This window comes from Scyliorhinus torazame, chromosome 5, assembly GCF_047496885.1.
Source record: "Scyliorhinus torazame isolate Kashiwa2021f chromosome 5, sScyTor2.1, whole genome shotgun sequence".
Lineage (NCBI taxonomy): Eukaryota > Metazoa > Chordata > Chondrichthyes > Carcharhiniformes > Scyliorhinidae > Scyliorhinus > Scyliorhinus torazame.
The window spans coordinates 68,618,999-68,640,611 of record NC_092711.1 but is presented as its reverse complement, the minus strand read 5'-3'; the positions used below and the strand labels follow the sequence as shown (position 1 = coordinate 68,640,611).

General features: G+C 45.6%; 2 protein-coding genes across 4 annotated transcripts in view; both read left to right on the top strand.

Moving 5' to 3' along the window:
• LOC140418260 (uncharacterized) overlaps positions 1-21,613 on the top strand; it is a 112,787-nt gene that overhangs the window by 29,388 nt on the left and 61,786 nt on the right. The gene's annotated exons all lie outside the window — the stretch shown is intronic.
• Positions 9,629-21,613, top strand: part of LOC140418253 (uncharacterized) — a 30,016-nt gene continuing 18,031 nt past the window's right edge. The window contains exons 1-2 of one of the 3 annotated variants that reach the window (XM_072501696.1): positions 9,629-9,754; positions 19,009-21,566. In XM_072501696.1, the coding sequence (XP_072357797.1) occupies positions 19,442-20,464 (1,023 nt within the window). In that variant the 5' untranslated portion in view covers positions 9,629-9,754; positions 19,009-19,441 and the 3' untranslated portion in view covers positions 20,465-21,566. Of the gene's footprint in view, positions 9,755-17,804; positions 17,936-19,008; positions 21,567-21,613 lie in introns of those variants that run through there. The other 2 variants (XR_011944890.1, XM_072501695.1) reach the window with 2 other exon arrangements.

The following is a 21,613-nucleotide window of genomic DNA, read 5'->3' as shown; positions in this document are numbered from 1 at the left end:
CCCAAGGCCGGAATTGAACCCAGGTCGCTGGCGGTATGAGGTAGCAGTGCTAACCACTGTGCCACATCTGTTGTGAGAGAAACAGAGTTAACGTTTGTTGTTCCTTGTAACAGTTCTGTAGGAGGGTGAATGGACTCTAATTTAAATTCCATTGAAGTGAAAAGTGGAAAGTGTTTTACTCAGAGATTTGACACAGGAAGAACTTTTAACTTGTGTGAAGCTCAATCTTCACTTACACAAAGCCCGCAGTCTGATTGGCTGGAGGACCAGAGTCCATCCGGTCTTCCAAATCCTCCCATTGGTCGGCATCGCTCAGGCAGGAAATGAGGTTTTGGAACCCGCGCCCACGTGGCCAATGGGAAGAACTCAAAATGATAGAGTCTCAGCCAATGAGGGAGATCTGGGATCAGCCCCACCCCTCATTCACTCCGATTGGTTGGAAGATCAGCTCTACCTTTAAAAAATGAGTGTTTATCAAATAGCTGCAATGATATCAGAGTGTGGGTAGAGCTGGGCTGTCTGTCTTCACTGCAGTTATTTGATAAACACCATTTCTTAAAGGTACATCCACTACAGCTATTGGATAAACACCCAGTTCCTAAAGGTACTCTCACATGGCAATTCTGAATTCTCCCTCTGTGTACCTGAAAAGGCTCCGGAATGTGCTGCCAAGGGGCTTTTCATGGTAACTTCATTGCAGCGTTAAAGTAAGACTACTTGTGACAAAGATCAGGATTGTAAAAAAAAAAAATGTTCCGGCAAATTTCCATCCCGCCCACGATGATTTGCATGGGAATATGACCCCGACAAATGGGATGAAGCCAAATCTTTAAAAGTCAAAGTCTTTATTTCAAATTGTTGCCGTGCTGTCAGGGGAAAGGGTTAACTTCTCTGCTTGTTTACAAAAGGGAAGGGGAAACATTCGCAAAGCTTCCCACAGCTTGTGAGCTCCGAAACATAACTTCAAGGCTGAAGTTTATCTTCAGAGATTGAAACGTTTTGGTGCCTTTTCCAATTGTACCAGTAAATTGTGATTCACAATGAAAAGTTCACTTTCATTCAGTAATTAGAACATTTCACTTTCTCAGCACTGATACTTTTGATCAAATCCCAATTGTTCTCTTCCCTTGTAGCTGGTGTGTGGAGGAGATCACGTTCACTGTAGATCGATCAGCACAGAAACCGCACTGTGCTTCTGGATACACTCAGTCTGCAAGTAGATGAATCTTTTAAACATCACCCAAGTGAACGTCTTCCCCCTGACTCTAAGGAGTGAGATGTCCCTGTAGTTGATGCCGGCTCCTCTGTCACTGCTGTTTTTATTGCATCACACACGTTCCGTGGACCAGTCTCACAGCCCAAAAGGGGCGGGCAGGAAGGTGTGACAGTCGATGGGACTTTCTGTGTGTGAGCAGTTCAGCTGGAATTCCATCCTTGCCGGGCACCTTTCTGCTTGCTCAGCAATCAATGGCCTTTTCCAGCTCAAATGATGAGGGTTCCTTGTCCAACTCAATCATGACAGGAAGCTGCAGGAGAGTCAAACAGAGACTGGGAGATGCCCTTCTCACAGGGGTACAGCTCACTGTTGTGTTCAACCCAGCTCCTCCTCACTCCCTCACCATGACTGACACTGAGCATGCTCGGAGCACACACCCACACTGCACCTGCGCACTGGCCTCGTACACTCACTGATCGGGAACTTTCTGCAGCGCGGGGGATTCTGGGTAACGCAGCCGCCATAGAGCCATTAGTAAACAGGAAGATTCTATTTCCCAGTTAGCAAAACAGAAGATCCACAGTTAGGCAAGATGCTGGGCATGAAGCACAATGAGAGGTTTGGATACTTTATTTAATACCGAAGCACATTATTCTGATATCACTTAGACATGGGCAGCAAGCAGGCTGATCTACAGTATGTACAGTATATACAACACCTGGGACACGGTAAATCATCTCATCAAACCAGTGATAGGTTTGTTTACTGTTCATAATTGTGACTGGGTCACACTCACGATTCATGCAAAATGCAACTCCCCAGGTTTTTTGACCCACTCCCTCCAGACTTGTTTTCACTCCAAGGGTCTTGACATCTGCCTTAGTTTTTATCCAGCCATGTATGTTCAGCTCACACTGCCCAACAACCAGCCTCTCCTGCACTGGGCACAGGGTTTCCATCACCAAAAATCTGTGCTGATCCACACACATCGACGCTACCACCAAGAAAGCACAACAGCGCCTATACTTCTTCAGGAAACGAAGGAAGTTTGACATGTCCACACTGACTCTTACCAACTTTTACAGATGCACCATAGAAAGCATCCTATCTGGCTGCATCACAGCCTGGTATGGCAACTGCTCGGCCCAAGACCGCAAGAAACTTCAGAGAGTAGTGAACACAGCCCAGTCCATCACACAGACCTGCCTCCCATCCACTGACTCTGTCCACATCTAGGGGCTGGTTTAGCACACTGGGCTAAATCGCTGGCTTTTAAAGCAGGCCAGCAGCACGGTTCAATTCCCATACCAGCCTCCCCGAACAGGCGCCGGAATGTGGCGACTAGGGGCTTTTCACAGTAACTTCATTGAAGCCTACTTGTGACAATAAGCAATTTTCATTTTAATTTTTCATTTCATTTCATTTCATTCATTTCACATCTCCCGCTGCCTGGGGAAAGCGGGCAGCATAATCAAAGACCCTCCCACCCAGCTTACTCACTCTTCCAACTTCTTCCATCGGCCAGGACATACAAAAGTCTGAGTACACACACGGACAGATTGAAAACAGCTTCTTCCTCGCTGGGAGTGAGTTCTCCCAGTGAGACAGAGAAGACAGCCAGGAGTGAGACAGCAAAGAGCGAGTTTGGGAATTTGAATCGAGGTGGGAATTCGAAGCTGGGTGGGGAGGAAGTGCTTTTTGTGACTGGTAAGTAGTGTTTCTGTTTTTCTGTTTCTTTTCATTGGTATATTTATTTATTTTTTTCTTCATTGTTTATTTATTTATTTAAATTTTTTCTGGGGAAATTGAAATTGTTGAAGTTAACCAAAGGTTTAAGACATGGCAGGAGATCTCAGACCCGTGTCATGCTCCTCGTGTGCGATGTGAGAGCTCAGGGACACGTCCACTGTCCCTGGCTCCTTCACGTGCAAGAGGTGTGTCCAGTTGCAGCTGCTGTTAGACCGCTTGACGGCTCTGGAGCTGCGGATGGACTCACTTTGGAGCGTCCGCGATGCTGAGGACGTCGTGGATAGCACGTTTAGCGAGTTGGTCACACCGCAGGTGAAAGGTACTGAGTTAGATAGTAAATGGGTGACCAAAAGACAGAGCAAGAGTAGGAAGGCAGTGCAGGTGTCCTCTGCGGTCATCTCCCTGCAAAACAGATATACTGCTTTGGATACTGTTGAGGGAGATGACTCACCAGGGGAAGGCGGCAGCAGCCAGGTTCATGGCACCGTGGCTGGCTCTGCTGCGCAGCTGGGCAGGAAGAAGAATGGCAGGGCTATAGTGATAGGGGACTCAACTGTAAGGGGAATAGACAGGCGGTTCTGCGGACGAAATCGAGACTCCAGGATGGTATGTTGCCTCCCTGGTGCAAGGGTCAAGGATGTCTCGGAGCGGCTGCAGGACATTCGGGGGGGGGGGGGGGTGAACAGCCAGCTGTCGTGGTGCACGTAGGCACCAATGATATAGGTAAAAAACGGGACGAGGTCCTACAAGCTGAATTTAGGGAGCTAGGAGTTAAACTAAAAAGTAGGACCTCAAAGGTAGTAATCTCAGGATTGCTACCAGTGCCACGAGCTAGTCAGAGTAGGAATGTCAGGATAGAGAGGATGAATACGTGGCTCGAGAGATGGTGCAAGAGGGAGGGATTCAAATTCCTGGGACATTGGAACCGATTCTGGGGGAGGTGGGACCAGTACAAACCGGACGGTCTGCACCTGGGCAGGACTGGAACCGATGTCCTAGGGGGGTGTTTGCTAGAGCTGTTGGGGAGAGTTTAATCTAATGTGGCAGGGGGATAGGAAGCGATGCAGGAAGTTGTAAGGTAGTAAAACAGGGACAGAAATAAAAGGCAGTAAGGGGGAAAGTGTAAGGCAGAGAAGCCAGAGTCAAAAATCAAAAAGGGCGACAGTACAAGGTACAGTATCTGAGGGGAGCTCAGTGAATAGGACCAGGAATACTAAAAGAAATAAAATGGGAAGTGAAAACATTAATGGTAAGCGATGCGGCAGGTTGTTACAGGAAGATGTGGGTTCGACGACAAGGAAAATTAGGAGAAAGGTTAAGAGGAAATATAACTTAGGAGGGGTTACTGATCGAGGTGTTAAGATTAAGAACAGAGGTAAAAAAGCCAACATAAGTGTACTTTACCTGAATGCTCGTAGTATTCGGAATAAGGTAAATGAGTTGATGGCGCAAATCATCGTGAATGACTATGATTTAGTGGCCATTACTGAAACATGGTTAAAGGATGGTCACGACTGGGAGTTAAATATCCGAGGGTATCAAACTTTTCGGAAGGACAGAGTGGATGGTAAGGGAGGTGGTGTAGCTCTGTTATTTAAGGATGACATCCGGGCAACAGTAAGGGATGACATTGGTGCTATGGAGGATAAGGTTGAATCCATTTGGGTGGAAATCAGGAATAGTAAGGCGAAAAAGTCACTGATAGGAGTAATCTATAGGCCACCAAATAGTAACATTATGGTGGGGCAGGCTATAAACAAAGAAATAACAGATGCATGTAGAAATGGTACAGCAGTTATCATGGGGGATTTTAATCTACATGTTGATTGGTTTAACCAGGTCGGTCAAGGCAGCCTTGAGGAGGAGTTTATAGAATGTATCCGCGATAGTTTCCTCGAACAGTATGTAATGGAACCTACGAGGGAACAAGCGGTCCTAGATCTGGTCCTGTGTAATGAGACAGGATTGATTCAGGATCTCATAGTTAGGGATCCTCTCGGAAGGAGCAATCACAATATGGTGGAATTTAAAATACAGATGGAGGGTGAGAAGGTAAAATCAAGCACTAGTGTTTTGTGCTTAAACAAAGGAGATTACAATGGGATGAGAGAAGAACTAGCTAAGGTAGACTGGGAGCAAAGCCTTTATGGTGAAACAGTTGAGGAACAGTGGAGAACCTTCCAAGTGATTTTTCACAGTGCCCAGCAAAGGTTTATACCAACAAAAAGGAAGGACGGTAAAAAGAGGGACAATCGACCGTGGATATCTAAGGAAATAAGGGAGAGTACCAAATTGAAGGAAAAAGCATACAAAGTAGCAAAGATCAGTGGGAGACTAGAGGACTGGGAAATCTTTAGGGGGCAACAGAAAGCTATTAAAAAAGCTATAAAGAAGAGTAAGATAGATTATGAGAGTAAACTTGCTCAGAATATAAAAACAGATAGTAAAAGTTTCTACAAATACATAAAACAAAAAAGAGTGGCTAAGGTAAATATTGGTCCTTTAGAGGATGAGAAGGGAGATTTAATAATGGGAGATGAGGAAATGGCTGAGGAACTGAACAGGTTTTTTGGGTCGGTCTTCACAGTGGAAGACACAAATAACATGCCAGTGACTGATGGAAATGAGGCTATGACAGGTGAGGACCTTGAGAGGATTCATATCACCAAGGAGGTAGTGATGGGCAAGCTAATGGGGCTAAAGGTAGACAAGTCTCCTGGCCCTGATGGAATGCATCCCAGAGTGCTAAAAGAGATGGCTAGGGAAATTGCAAATGCACTAGTGATAATTTACCAAAATTCACTAGACTCTGGGGTGGTCCCGGCGGATTGGAAATTAGCAAACGTGACACCACTGTTTAAAAAAGGAGGTAGGCAGAAAGTGGGTAATTATAGGCCAGTGAGCTTAACTTCGGTAGTAGGGAAGATGCTGGAATCTATCAACAAGGAAGAAATAGCGAGGCATCTGGATGGAAATTGTCCCATTGGACAGACGCAGCATGGGTTCATAAAGGGCAGGTCGTGCCTAACTAATTTAGTGGAATTTTTTGAGGACATTAACAGTGCGGTAGATAACGGGGAGCCAATGGATGTGGTATATCTGGATTTCCAGAAAGCCTTTGACAAGGTGCCACACAAAAGGTTGTTGCATAAGATAAAGATGCATGGCATTAAGGGGAAAGTAGGAGCATGGATAGAGGATTGGTTAATTAATAGAAAGCAAAGAGTGGGGATTAATGGGTGTTTCTCTGGTTGGCAATCAGTAGCTAGTGGTGTCCCTCAGGGATCAGTGTTGGGCCCACAACTGTTCACAATTTACATAGATGATTTGGAGTTGGGGACCAAGGGCAATGTGTCCAAGTTTGCAGACGACACTAAGATAAGTGGTAAAGCAAAAAGTGCAGAGGATACTGGAAGTCTGCAGAGGGATTTGGACAGGCTAAGTGAATGGGCTAGGGTCTGGCAGATGGAATACAATGTTGACAAATGTGAGGTTTTCCATTTTGGTAAGAATAACGGCAAAAGGGATTATTATTTAAATGATAGAATATTAAAACATGCTGCTGTGCAGAGAGACCTGGGTGTGCTCGTGCATGAGTCGCAGAAAGTTGGTTTTCAGGTGCAACAGGTGATTAAGACGACAAATGGAATTTTGTCCTTCATTGCTAGAGGGATGGAGTTTAAGACTAGGGAGGTTATGCTGCAATTGTATAAGGTGTTAGTGAGGCCACACCTGGAGTATTGTGTTCAGTTTTGGTCTCCTTACTTGAGAAAGGACGTACTGGCACTGGAGGGTGTGCAGAGGAGATTCACTAGGTTAATCCCAGAGCTGAAGGGGTTGGATTACGAGGAGAGGTTGAGTAGACTGGGACTGTACTCGTTGGAATTTAGAAGGATGAGGGGGGATCTTATAGAAACATATATATTTATGAAGGGAATCAATAGGATAGATGCGGGCAGGTTGTTTCCACTGGCGGGTGAAAGCAGAACTAGGGGGCATAGCCTCAAAATAAGGGGAAGTAGATTTAGGTCTGAGTTTAGGAGGAACTTCTTCACCCAAAGGGTTGTGAATCTATGGAATTCCTTGCCCAGTGAAGCAGTAGAGGCTCCTTCATTAAATGTTTTTAAGATAAAGATAGATAGTTTTTTGAAGAATAAAGGGATTAAGGGTTATGGTGTTCGGGCCGGAAAGTGGAGCTGAGTCCACAAAAGATCAGCCATGATCTCATTGAATGGCGGAGCAGGCTCGAGGGGCCAGATGGCCTACTCCTGCTCCTAGTTCTTATGTTCTTATGTTCTTATTACCAGACTCCTAAACAACGCTCTTTTGGACTGACCTGATTAATACTACACTCCTGTATACAGCACTCAATGCCTTTGTCTATGTATTTACATTGTGTACCTTGTGTTGCCCTATTATGTATTTTCTTTGAGTTGACTTTCTTTTCATGTGCAAAATGATCTGTTTGAGCTGCTTGCAGAATAATACTTTTCACTGGCCCTCGGTGCACGTGACAATAAACAAATCCAATCCAATCCATATCGAGGGAGCAATCTGCCTCTCTTGCATTGGTGCACTGCATTTCCCTCATAACACAGTGGCATAGAAAGGTGACAGCACAAAACAAAGGCACTCAACAAATTGTATCTGTGCCAACTTTCTGCAGCAGTCACAATCCCCTGTCATTGGCCCTGAACTCTACAGATATATTTCTCCTCAAAAGATACGAACAGATGACCAAGGAGCTGGAGTTGGCTATTCAGCCCAGTCTGCTCCACCATTTAATAGGGTCATGGCTGATCTGATAGTAACAGATAGTTGTCCAATTATTTTCAAGGCATCAATTGAATCTGCCTCCACCACATTTTCGAGCAGTGCATTCATGATCCCACATGCAGCACAGAATGTTTTTCTTCACATCATAAGACACAGGAGCAGAATTAGGCCACTCGGCCCATCAAATCTGCTCCGCCATTCAATTCACACCTCTTTAACCTGTGATTATCCCTCTCTCCAGTCGCACCGTCTGGACCTGTAAAGACTTAATTACCTGCAAAGACTCGCATTCAAAGTACCATCTCGCATCATTGAATTTTTCTACATATGTGTTTGTGGAACCCACATCTTCATTCACCTGAGGAAGGAGCTGCGCTCCGAAAGCTAGTGATTCTAAACAAACCTGTTGGACTTTAACCTGGTGTTGTAAAACTTCTTACTGTGCCCACCCCAGTCCAATGCCAGCATCTCCACATCATAAATGAGAAGCATTTGATGCTTCTGCCAGTTTCGACCCAGGCACCTTTCGCACTTTAGGTGAATGTGATAACCTCTACGCTACAGAAACAGCTGGAAACACAGTACCAATGGACCTGAGCAACGTTCAACTGCACAGTCTTGCTGCAGCATTCAATATTTCAGCTGAGAGGCCAGGTCACTGATTACATGAAGACAGCTGTTCCTTTAAAACAGATGTTTCAACTTGTAAGACCACAAGCTATAGAACTTGTATTGAACTTTAGCATGTGTTCAGCAAATATCTAACGGAACAGTGTTTTCTGTTCAATTATTAATGCATCATTCTTAGCTTCCTACAGAAAATTTCCACTAATTTTACTTAATATGTTTCATTGTTCAATGTCGTACATCAGTATATTTATTTGTTATATTTGACTTCATTTTGAATTCAATACCCCTCGAGTCTTCACTCGGAATAACTCTGAAATATACAACATTGAATTGCAAACATGACTGACCAAGAAAAGAAAGTATGTCACTGGGTAATACAAATTCCATGAATCTTTGTTCAGTCTGACCTCAGACAGCTTTTGAACAAAGTCAAATATAGTTAAATGGAAGGGAATTGAGAATTATCTTTTGCTTATATTTGACCCCTCTTTGTAACCTGGAACTGTGACAATGAATACTGACTGGGACAAAATTAGTGAGCTTCAACCCGGATGGTCTCGGACCACCAACCATTGTCTTAATAGCTGACCAATTGCACCACAGTGATTGAGTCTTACCGATCGACTAGTCAGCCACTTTTAGAAATATTTTTAACATCACTTTATCTCCCATTGAACTGTGTCTAACGGGGGGAGTAGGTGTTAAGATCGGCAGCACCCATCTTCTCCAGTGCCTGTGACAGGGAGGATGCTACATCGATCATCTACTCGATCATACCAGGAATAATCCCTTAGTTTGCGCAGATATTCGCAATAGTTTGTCTGTTGAATTTGTTAATTCGTTACAATTGCGTAAGAAATCATTTTTCTTCTGCTTCGACGACGCAACTATTACCCAGCATTCCCTGCGGGTGTGAATGTGCCCTATTCACTGCGGGAGGTCAGTGCGCATGCGCAGTGTCACCTTGCTCAGAGGTGTGTGAGTGCGGGAGAGGTTTTTGTTAATGGGAGAGAGCGGGCGAGGCGGAGGGAGGAATGGAGCCGGGAGGTGAGGGTGGGGTGGGAGGCTTCATAAACTCCCGGGATGGGCCCCAAACCCAAATATGACCCCGCAGGTCCGGAGTTTGTCGCTCGGAGGCTTTTTCCTGAGAATAGGCCCAGGTTTGAAGACCATCGTGTTTCAGCAGGAGCAGTGCGCATGCGGCACTGTCTTGTTCTGCAGATAGAGGGGCGGGGCTTCAGGGTCCCAGTGACCAGGAGAGAAAATCGCGGAGTCTTGATTTTCATCTCAATCTGCACACAGCAGCTCCGACCTAACAGACCTGAGTTAGGGATGGACAATGTGCGGTGGGGCGAATGCACGGCAGTCCGGTGAACAAAAAACGTAAGAATATTAGAATTTAAACAGGATATTCGGCTCATTATGTCTGCTCCCTATTTAATAATTTGATGGCTGTTCTGATTGTGACCTCAACTCCACTTTGCTACCTGCCCACTCCACTGCCCCATACCCTTGACTCCCTTGTAGATCAAAACTGTGTGCAACACAGCCTTGAATATATTCAATAACCAAGCTCCACTGCTCACTACGGAAGGGAATTCCAAAGGCCGATGACTCTCAGAGAGAATACATTTCGCCATATAGTATGAATCTAGGGACACCTAATTGTTAAACTGTTCATTGGTTTTAGATTGCCCCACTGAAAAGGAACATCTTCTGAGGATCTACCCTGTCAAGCTCCCTTAGAATCTTATATATTTAAATAATAGGGCAACACGATAGCACAGTGGTTAGCACAGAACTGTTGCTTCACAGCTCCAGGGTCCCAGGTTCGATTCTGGCTTGGGTCATTGTCTGTGCGGAGTCTGCACGTCCTCCTCGTGTCTGCGTGGGTTTCCTCTGGCTGCTCCGGTTTCCTCCCACAGCCCAATGATGTGGTTAGGTGGATTGGCCATGCTAAATTGTCTTTAGTGTCGAAAAAGGTTAGGTGGGGTTACAGGGAAAAGGTGGAGGCACGGGCTTAAGTACGGTGCTCTTTCCAAGGGCCGGTGCAGACTCAATGGGCTGAATGGCCTCCTTCTGCACTGTAAATTCTATGATCTATAATACAATCTTTCATTCTTCTGAACTCCAATGAGTACAGACCCATGAGTAATCCTGGGGCAGGAAGCCTTATTTCACATTTCCAGCAACTGCAGTATTTTTTCAGGAGTTTCATCTAGAAAACCAATTGAGAAACGGTCTGTATGGGGTTGGGTGTTGGTTGCAGAGATTGGACCCTTGCCCCCAGTGCAATGATAGAATTATCACATTACAGAAGGAGGTGATTTAGTGCTCTGAAAAAAGTCAGACAGACTCGAAACAGGAACTTGTTTTCTTGCTCCACATATACTGCCAGGCCTACGATGTATTTCCGGAATTTTTGTTTACATTTATTAAATGATAATTTTTTTTTTAATTGATGTTTCTTCACCAGGAGCCTTTGTTGGTCAGTGAGCTCAGGGTGCCGGATGAACAAGACTTGGTGTGAGTAAGCACATGGACCGCAGAGCTAGCTGTGGATGACCTCAAGATTACAGGGAGGTTAAATATGGGAGGGGGTGCTGTTAGGATAGTTAAATCCAGAGGTAACAAAGGAATGGATGATGGTTTCAGCAGTGGATGAGCTGACACTGAAGTTGAAAGAGAGGTTGTTGGTGATAATGTGACTATGTAGTTGAAAACTCATCTTGGGATAAAATACATTGCGATGCTTGTGAACAATCACTTTGTGACTCACCCAGTTACCAGGGAGAGAGATGGAGCCTGTGGCCAAGGAGTAGCAAGGACTGAATTGCTTTGGTCTTTCCAATGTATAACATTTCTGTTTATCCAGTACTGGAAGTCAGACAAGTCATGACGGTGTGTGACTTGGGCGGATACTTAGAGGTGATGGTGTTCATATTTACCTGCGATGTTGGTCCTTCTAGGTGGTGGAGATTGAGGGTTTGGGAGATTCTGTGAAAATTCTGGATGAGTTTCTCTCACCACCTGTGTCCTCCGCCCCCCCACAACTTCAACGCTCCCACGACTCCCCTTTCGCTCCCTCTGTCTTGTTCTCTCCTCAAGTAGGGGTCCGGGCCTGTGTAGGTCCAGACAAGGAGGCAGATTCCCTTCCCTGAAGGACATTAGTGAACCAGTTGGGTTTTTATGACAATCCAGCAGTTTTCATGGTCACTTATTCCCAATGCCGGCGCACAAATGACCAGAATCATTCAGTTCAACTTCACAACCTACATTTGTGTTTTTGTGGGTTCTCTCTCACTCCCTTTTTTGTTTTAAATCAATTTCACAGGTCATTAGAAGGGGAGGATTTGAAGTTGGGAAATTGAAACCAAACACCACAGCAGGATCTGACGAGAGTTGTATAATTTATCAGAACTTGAATATCGTCAGATTTTGAACATGGAAGGAAAAAGCACTGTTCACAGTGGGGAGAAACCGTACACGTGTTCTGTGTGTGGTCGAGGCTTCAGTCGATCTTCTGGCCTTTCGAGACACAAGCGCAGTCACACTGGGGAGAATCCGTGGACATGTGGGGACTGTGGGAAGGCATTTAGTTATCCATCTGACTTGGAAACCCATCGACGCAGTCACACCGGGGAGAGACCGTTCACCTGCCCTCAGTGTGGGAAGGGATTCATTCAGTCATCCAGCCTGCTAAAACATCAGAGAGACCATAATGGGGAGAGACCATTTACATGTTCCGAGTGTGGGAAAGGATTCACTCAGTTATCCAACCTGTTGAGACACCAGCGTGGTCACACTGGCGAGAGGCCATTCACTTGCTGTGTGTGTGGGAAGGGATTTATTCAGTCATCCCACCGGTTGGCACATCAGCGAGTTCACACTGGAGAGAGATAATTTACTTGCTCCGAGTGTGGGAACGGATTCACTCAGTTTTCCGGCCTGCTGAAACACCAGCAAATTCACACTGGGGAGAAGCCATTTACCTGCTCTATGTGTGGGAAAGGATTCACTCAGTCATCCCACCTGCTGAAACTCCAACGGGTTCACACTGAGGAGAGACCTTTTAAATGCCTGAACTGTGAGAAGTGCTTTAAAAGTTCTGTGGAACTGACATCCCATCAACGGGTTCACTCTGACGAGAGACCATTTAAATGCCTGGACTGCGGGAAGTGCTTTAAAAGCTCTGGTGACCCATCAACGTGTTCACACTGAGGAAAGACCGTTCAGGTGCTCCCACTGTGGGACTGGGTTCAGGAAATCATCATTACTCACCCGTACACCAGAGAATTCACACTGGGGAGAGGCCGCGCATCTGCTCTGAGTGTGGGAAGGGATTCAGTCATTCATCTAACCTGTTGAAACACCAGCGCATTCACACCAGGGAGAAGCTGTTCTCCTGCTCCAAGTGTGGGAAGGGATTCACTCAGTCATCCCATCTGCTGAGACAGCAGCGAGGTCACAAATGATTACAGTGATTGGATTTTCCTGTTAATCACATGAAATACTGAAGATGATTCATTTGAGTCTGTTTCTGCTGCTGTTAATAACCACCAGCCCAGTTATATGGGGACCCTGCCGCAATGGGGTTGGCCTTTGGCAGGACATGAAGTGCCAGAAAATCCCACCCAGTGAAACAATCCGATCAGTTGATTCTGCTCCTCTGCCTTCCACCAAACCACTCAGTAAAACTGCCTCGAATGTCCTTTCTTGTCCAAGTTCTGAACTCACATCTTTCCCCTCTTTTTCAGCTATCCCATCATGCCCGCTCAGAGCTCATCTTGTCCGTGAGACTTGCCTTTTGTTCCTTTCACCCGATTCTCACGAAACTGCTGAACATCCAGTTTGCTTATTTTAGCCGATATTAACACCCCGAGCTGTCTCTTGGTACTGTTCCTCTTACCTTGAAATCCACCGTTGTCACACAGCCTAAAAATTAACCTTTGATCCCACCATCCTTGAAATCTAATGCCCCATCTACAACCTCCCTTTCCTCTCTAAAGTTTGTGTACTCGGTGTCCCCCCAAGGATCTATCCTCGGCCCTTCCTATTTCTCTTCTGCACGCTGTCACTAGGTGATGTCATCCAAAAGCACCGTGTTAGTTTTCACATGTACACTGACATCACCCAGCTCTACCTCACCCCCATCCCCATCCATTCCTCCACTGTTACTAAATTAGCAAACTGCTTTTCCCACATCCAGTGCTTCCAATGCTCCTTATAGAGCAGTGGTTCCAAAGGACTGACATATTGTAACTGTTACATCCCTGTTCTCAAGCACAGTAATTACATCCAATCAGCTTCACATCAATGTTGGGGAAAGTTGAAGCCAATTGTCTGGGACAAAATCAACTGGCAGTTGGGAAAATTTGGATTATTATTTCCAGCATTTTCTGTTTTTAACACCGAAAGCTTCCCTGGATGTGAAGGCTGGGAGAGGTAATCTGGAAGGTATGGGGAGCTGGGACTTGTACATGGAGAGTAACCAAAGGTATAAATCTGAAAGGAGAAATGGTCCAAAAATAGAACAGTCGGTGACAGGACATCAGTTAATTTCCTTTTCCCCTGGAGAAATCAAGGACTTGACACAGTGTGTTTGAGACAAAGCTGATTTATTTCACAAACAACAAGATGTTAAACTCTAGCCCAGCTCAGTTACAGAGATTCGAAATAAACCCCAATTGTCAGAATGAACATGGTTCAGTTCTGGGTGTGATTAACAGTGACAGTAACAGCAGAATCAACACTTTAAGATGAACAGAGGGGAAATATAAATTCCCGCTGCAGGTTTGACAGTCTAGGAATAGGTGGCATTGTCTAAAAGTTAGAACCAGACCTTCAGGACTGAAGTTACACAGGAGACAAGACACAGAAACAAGCCACTGGACACAACCAGTCCAGCTCAGTGTTTCTGCTCCAAAGGAGCCACCCTCCCATCTCTCCACATCTAAATCTCTCATTGTCATCCTCTATTCCCCGCTTACTCTTGTGTTTGTCTAGTTTCCCCTTCATTACATCTAAACTGTTCCCTTCATCCAGTCCCTGTGCCAGTGAGTTCCACATTCTCACCATTCCCTGGTTGAAGGATTGCATTGGATTTGTTTATGGTCACCTGTACCAAGGTACAGTGAAAAATATTGTTCTGCGTACGATTCAGACAGATCATTCCATACATGAAAAAACTTAAGGCATACATAAATACACAATGTAAATACATAGGCACAGGCATTGGGTGAAGCATACAGGGGTGCAGTACTACTCAGTAGAGAAGATGTGTGAAGAGATCGGATCAGTCTATAAGATGATGATTTAGGTGTCTGGTAACAGCAGGGAAGAAGCTGGAAGAGGTTGGAAGAGTGAATAAGCCAGGTGGGAGGGGTCTTTGATTATGCTGCCCGCTTTCCCAAGGCAGCGGGAGGTGTAGACAGAGTCAATGGATGGGAGGCGTTTGATAAGGTTCCCCACGGTAGGCTACTGCAGAAAATACGGAGGCATGGGATTCAGGGAGATTTAGCAGTTTGGATCAGAAATTGGCTAGCTGGAAGAAGACAAAGGGTGGTGTTTGATGGGAAATGTTCAGACTGGAGTCCAGTTACTAGTGGTGTACCACAAGGATCTGTTTTGGGGCTACTGCTGTTTGTCATTTTTATAAATGACCTGGCGGAGGGCGTAGAAGGATGGGTGAGTAAATTTGCAGATGACACTAAAGTCGGTGGAGTTGTGAACAGTGCGGACGGATGTTACAAGTTACAGAGGGACATAGATAAGCTGCAGCACTGGGCTGAGAGGTGGCAAATGGAGTATAATGCAGAAAAGTGTGAGGTGATTCATTTTGGAAGGAATAACAGGAAGACAGAATACTGGGCTAATGGTAAGATTCTTGGCAGTGTGGATGAGCAGAGAGATCTCGGTGTCCATGTACATAGATCCCTGAAAGTTGCCACCCAGGTTGAGAGGGTTGTTAAGCAGGCGTACGGTGTGTTAGCTTTTATTGGTAGAGGGATTGAGTTTCGGAGCCATGAGGTCATGTTGCAGCTGTACAAAACTCTGGTGCGGCCGCATTTGGAGTATTGCGTGCAATTCTGGTCGCCGCATTATAGAAAGGATGTGGAAGCATTGGAAAGGGTGCAGAGGAGATTGCCTGGTATGGAGGGAAGGTCTTATGAGGGAAGGCTGAGGGACTCAAGGCTGTTTTGGTTAGAGAGAAGGTTAAGAGGTGACTTAATTGAGGCATACAAGATGATCAGAGGATTGGATAGGGTGGACAGTGAGCCTTCTTCCTCGGATGGTGATGTCTAGCATGAGGGGACATAGCTTTAAATTGAGGGGAGATAGATATGACAGATGTCAGAGGTAGGTTCTTTACTCAGAGTAGTAAGGGCGTGGAATGCCTTGCCTGCAACAGTAGTGGAGTCGCCAACACTAAGGGCATTCAAATGGTCATTGGATAGACATATGGACGATAAGGGAATAGTGTAGATGGGCTTTAGAGTGGTTTCACAGGTCGGCGCAACATCGAGGGCTGAAGGGCCTGTACTGCGCTGTAATGTTCTGTTCTATGTTCTTTATTCTGGGCTCTGTTCACGACTCTTTGTAATTTCTTACGGTCTTGGGTCAAGCAGTTGCCATACCAGGCTGTGATACAGCCAGATTGGATGCTTTCTATGCTGCACCTGTAAAAGTTGGTTAGAGTCAATGTGGACATGCCACATTTCCTTAGTTTCCTCAGGAAGTATTGGAGCTGTTGTGCTTTCTTTGTCGCAGCTTCGATGTGGGTGGACCAGGACAGATTGTTGCAGACCTAGGAATTAGAAGCTGCTAACCATCTCCACCTCGGCCCCATTAATGAAGACAGGGGTGTGTATAGTACTTTGCTTCCTGAAGTCAATGACAAGCTCTTTAGTTTTGCTGATATTCAAGGAGAGAATATTGTTATTACACCACTCCACTAGGTTCTCTATCACTCTCCTGGCACCAGTATTATGGTGGTCTTCTTGAAGCAGGTGAGGATGGAGTAGGGAGAGGTTGAACATGTCCGAGAGCACATCTGCCAGCTGGTCCGCGCAGGATCTGAGTTTTAAACCCCCATCCCACAAACTCTCCCTTCTCTCTGGGCTGAAATCCAAATAAAGTGTCATCATTCTTTCTATCTTTTCAACAAATTTGTACAAGTAAAGGTATGAATATGTTTGATATTTCACTTCCTTCGTGACTTGTGACAGATGTTAATCTTAATCACCCTGGTTTCTTGTTCGCTCCCTGACTTATAAACTTCAAGAAAATATGGAGAAGATTGAAGCCACTCTTTTCGATCTCTGCTCAATTTTCATTCCTGGCGTATGGACTCCATCCCTCTCCCTGGCCATAGTCTAAGATCAAGTCAGTCTCTTTGTAACCTTGGTTTCACATTTGGCCCCAAGATGAGCTTCTGACCTCGTGTCTGTGCCATCACTCAGACCGCCTGTTTCCACTTGCATTACACCATCCGGCCTCTCTCTTGTCTCTGTGCACCTGGTGCTGAAAACATCGGTCATGCCATCGTCACTTTCAGACTCGACTATTCCATTACACACGTGGCTGCTCTCCCACATTCTAGCTCTGTAAACTTCAAACAATCCAAAAATCTTAATTCATAGCAAGTTTTTTTTACACTAACATCTGTGTGCTCCCTGTTTGTACTGGCTCCCAGTCAATTCTCACCCTTGTTTTCAAACCCCTCCGTGGCCTCATCTCTCCCGGTGTCTGCAACCTCCTCCAGCCCCACAGTCTCCTGAGATATCTGCAAATCTGATCCTGGACTCTTGTACACCCCCGATTCTAATTACTCTCTGACTCCACCTCATTTTCCTCCTTTAAGACTCTTTAAGACTCACCTCTTTGTCCAAGTTTTTGGTCACCTGTCCTAATATCTCCTTTTGTGTCTGGGTGTCTCACTTTGTTTTATAATGTTCCTGTGAAGTTGACTGGGATGATTTATGATGTTAAAGGTGTTATATAAATAGAAGTTGTTGTTGTTGACTGTAACCCTGACCTCCTGTTTTACATCCCATTGGTTTCACAACAAACTCTGTCTCTGATGTTTTGCCCCCTGCGGGTTTGCAGCCTCTATAAAGCCGGCGGCCGTTAACTCAGGCCAGTCACCGGGAGCAGGCCGCAGCTGTCCCCCCGCTCGATGAAAACCCGGGCTCTTTCTGTATCTTTTTAACAAATTTGTATAAGTAAAGGTATGAATATGTTTGATATTTCACTTCTTATTGGGGTTTGGAGTCTCCACCGGGTTTCAGTGAAACCTCCTGGCCGCGACCAGCGTCGTGCCCGGGAAATGATTGACGGTAGCTCTGGACCTATAGGAAGAGGTGGGTGGGTGTTGAGGACCTAGCTGAGCAGCTGGTCCTCCAACCAATCGGAGTGAATGAGAGGCGGGGCTGAGCCCCGGTCGCCATGTCAGCTGAAGCATGCGCGGTGCTGATGACAGCTCAGGATTCAGGCGGTAGGGTGGGAATTCTCAGACAGGCAGATCCCGCTCGCTGAGTCATGAGGGAGGGATGGAGCCGGCAGGTGGGTCGGGATTTTCGATAAACGTAGGCCCCAAGCTCTGATTACGAAGCTCGGATACGGCAGTTGAACCGGCGACAGCTGCTCGGGCTTTTCGCCGAGACAGGCCCGAGTGGCCGGGTGTATGCGGAAGGAGCGAGAGCCCCGGCTTTGCTCCGCCTCCCATTCACTCTGATTGGTTGGAGGACTCGCCGCTCTCCATCGGTCTGCTAGCTCCACCCCCTTTTCCCATTGGTCTGCACCTGCTGTCAATCAGTCCCCGGGCATTGTGAGCTGGATCAAACCCTTCACAATCATTGTCAGCTCCCTGGTTTGCAGCTGCGGTGCTTCTCCCTCCCTCCCGGGAACAGGCCCAGGTTAACGGGCACCATCCTGCTTCAGACACTGGAGGATGGTTCACATCAGAGGATGGGGGAGGGGCACAATAAATAAGAGCTTCCACTTTGCACTCAAATCAATGAGGACTCTGATCTCTGGCAAGGAAGGAAACCCTGGCAGGTGGGCGGGGAGGATTCACAAATACCCGCTGGAGGCCCCAAACCCCCAATAAGACCCATTGGTTTTATTGTCAGTCTGCAGATAGGAGCTGGAGAACTGAACCCAGGCAGAGGAGAGGGAGGGAGAAAACTGGGAGTGGAGGAAAGAAATGGTGCAGATGGTGAGATGGGTTTGGATTTCAGCCCAGGGAGGAGGGAGAGTGTGTGGGACGGGGATTTACAACTTTGAGGAAAATATGTTCTCGATAAACTAGAATTGACTGTTCAGAATTTGTCATAAATACAAGATAGTTACGAATAAATCCAAGGGAGCAATACGGGCAAATGTACTTACGCACAGGTTTAGAATGTGCAACTCATTACCATGGAAAGGAGTTGAGGAAAGTGCTGAGATGTTTTCAAAAGGCAACGGGACAAGCACATGAGAAAATGGAATAAAAAATCAGCTGACAGGCTGAGATTTGATAGGTGTGACAGTCGAAGATGAGTGCCGAGTATTGACAGCAGCAGAATCTGTGACAGAATGGCCTGTTTGTGTCTTATATATTCACAATATTTCAATGTAATCTCCTTTTACAGAATATTTGCAGATGCAAGCATCATGTTGAGATCTGACAGAGTCACTTGATTCATCAGGACTGGCCTTTCAATGTGGAAGGAGAAATGTTTGTCTGTTTTGTCTTTGGGAAAATATTTCAAAAATCACTTTGATTGGAAAAGCACCGAGACACAGACATCTAAGTAATTTTCCAACGTTAGCTGGAACTGAGCTTTAACCAATCACATAGCATGAAATTAAATTTCAGCATTTACACCAGAGAGACACCTTACTCAGGCTTCAACTGATGATCCAAGTTCGAGAGGCGTAAGGACATTCGCACCAAAGGAATCAAGAAGCAGCAATTGGACATTCAGCCCCGTGAGCCTGTTCCACCATTTAATAACATCACGGCTGATCTGATAGTGACCTCAAATCTGCATCCCACCTGCACCTGATAACTTGTCGATAACGATGGAGAAACCGTGGAAATGTGGGGACTGTAGGATGGGATTCAATTACCCATCTGAATTGGAAACTCATCGACGTATTCACACTGGGGAAACGCCGTTCACCTGCTCCATGTGTGGGAAGGGATCCACTACGTTATCCAACCTCATCACACACCAGCATGTTCATACTGACCAGAGACCGTTTAAATGTGCTGACTGTGAGAAGAACTTTAAAAGCAGAAAGGATTTACTGATACATCAACGCACTCACACTGGGGAGAGGCCGTTCTCCTGCTCTGTGTGTAGGAAGGGATTCACTCAGTCATCCGAACTCCTGAGACACCAACTTGTTCATACTGATCAGAGACCTTTTAAATGTGCTGACTGTGAGAAGAGCTTTAAAAGCAGAAAGGACTTACTGTTACATCAACGCACTCACACTGGGGAATGGCCATTCACCTGCTCTGTGTGTGGGAAGGGATTTAATGCTTCATCAAACCTCCGGACTCACCATCAGGTCCACTCTGACCAGAGACCGTTTAAATGTGCTGACTGTGAAAAGAGCTTTAAAAGCAGAAATGATTTACTGTTCCATCAACGCCAACACACTGGAGAGAAGCCATTCACCTGCTCCGCGTGTGGGAAAGGATTCACTCAGTCATCGAACCTCCGGACACACCAACGTGTTCACACAGATAAGAGACCTTTTCAATGTTCTGACTGTGAGAAGAGCTTTAAAAGTCAAAGGTGTTTAATGATACATCAACGCACTCACACTGGGGAGAGGCCGTTCACCTGCTCTGTGTGTGGGAAGGGATTCACTGAGTCATCCCAGCTTTTGAAACACCAGCGAGTTCACACTGGGGAGAGACCGTACACTTGCCCCGTGTGTGAGAAGAAATTCACTCAGTCATCCGACCTGACTAGACACCAACTTGTTCACACTGATCAGAAACCTTTTAAATGTTCTGACTGTGAAAAAAGATTTACAAGTAAACAGAATCTGCTGAAACACCAGCGAGTTCACACTGAAACAGAATCATAGCATTTACAGTGCAGAAGGAGGACATTTGGCCCATCGAGTGCACCGGCCCTTGCAAAGAGCACCTTACTTAAGCCCATATCTCCAACCTAACTCATAACCCCACCTAACCCTTTTGGACACTAAGGGCAATTTAGCATCGCCAATCCATCTAACTTGCACATCTTTGGACTGTGGAAACCGGAGCATCCGGAGGAAACCCACACAGACACGGGGACAACGTGCAGACTCCACACAGACAGTGACCTAAGCCGGGAATCAAACCTGGGATCCTGGAGCTGTGAAGCAACAGTGCTAACCACTGTGCTACTGTGTCACCCATACGTGGGAGCGTGTGGAAGCCAGCTATTTTCTATAGGTAAAAGATAGCTATTTAGCACTGAGCTCCCTCGTCTATTAAATACCATTTTAAAACTCACTCATAACCTCAGGTCAATTCAAAACACACATTCAGCATTTCAAAACATAGCTTCAACATGACACAGAAACAGATAGATTAAAACAGCATTCTTATTCAGCTAACAAATACATTTGCAAGATAAAGTGACCAAGGACAGGGCAAGCTCCGTGACAACAGCACAGTAACCTAAAGGCGCTATTGTCCTCAGCATGTATCCAGTTCAAGCAGCTTGCGATAAGGAAGCCGAATCGCATTCCATAAGCTCATACAAGAATACATTTTAGGTTAATGTTGCCTATTAATGAGTGACAACTAACCCTCAAATCAAACTAATTTGATGTTAATCCAAACCAATTAGAATTACATTGGGGTGTAGATAGATGGCTAAAGTCTGATATGATTTGGTATAACCGTGATGGATTTTCGGCCATCTCTCTTTCCGGAATCAATCTATACTTTGACTTAACTATTCGCTGTCTCTCTGTTTTTTTCATATTTCACTTTCTGACTTTGACTTTTGAAGTTATTGCGAGCTGTTTGCCTAAACAAGAAAATAATTTCTGTGATTGTTTGAAAGTTGAATTGTCTACAGATTGTCACTCTGAGTCCTATGTTAGCTGGACTTATTAGAGAATAAGACTTTAAATGACTCTCAATTGTAATCAATAGCGACAAATAAACCAGATACTTATTTGCACCTGAGAAGTTTTAACTTAAATTCCTACTGAGTTTTAGTAATCGCAAAGTGCTGC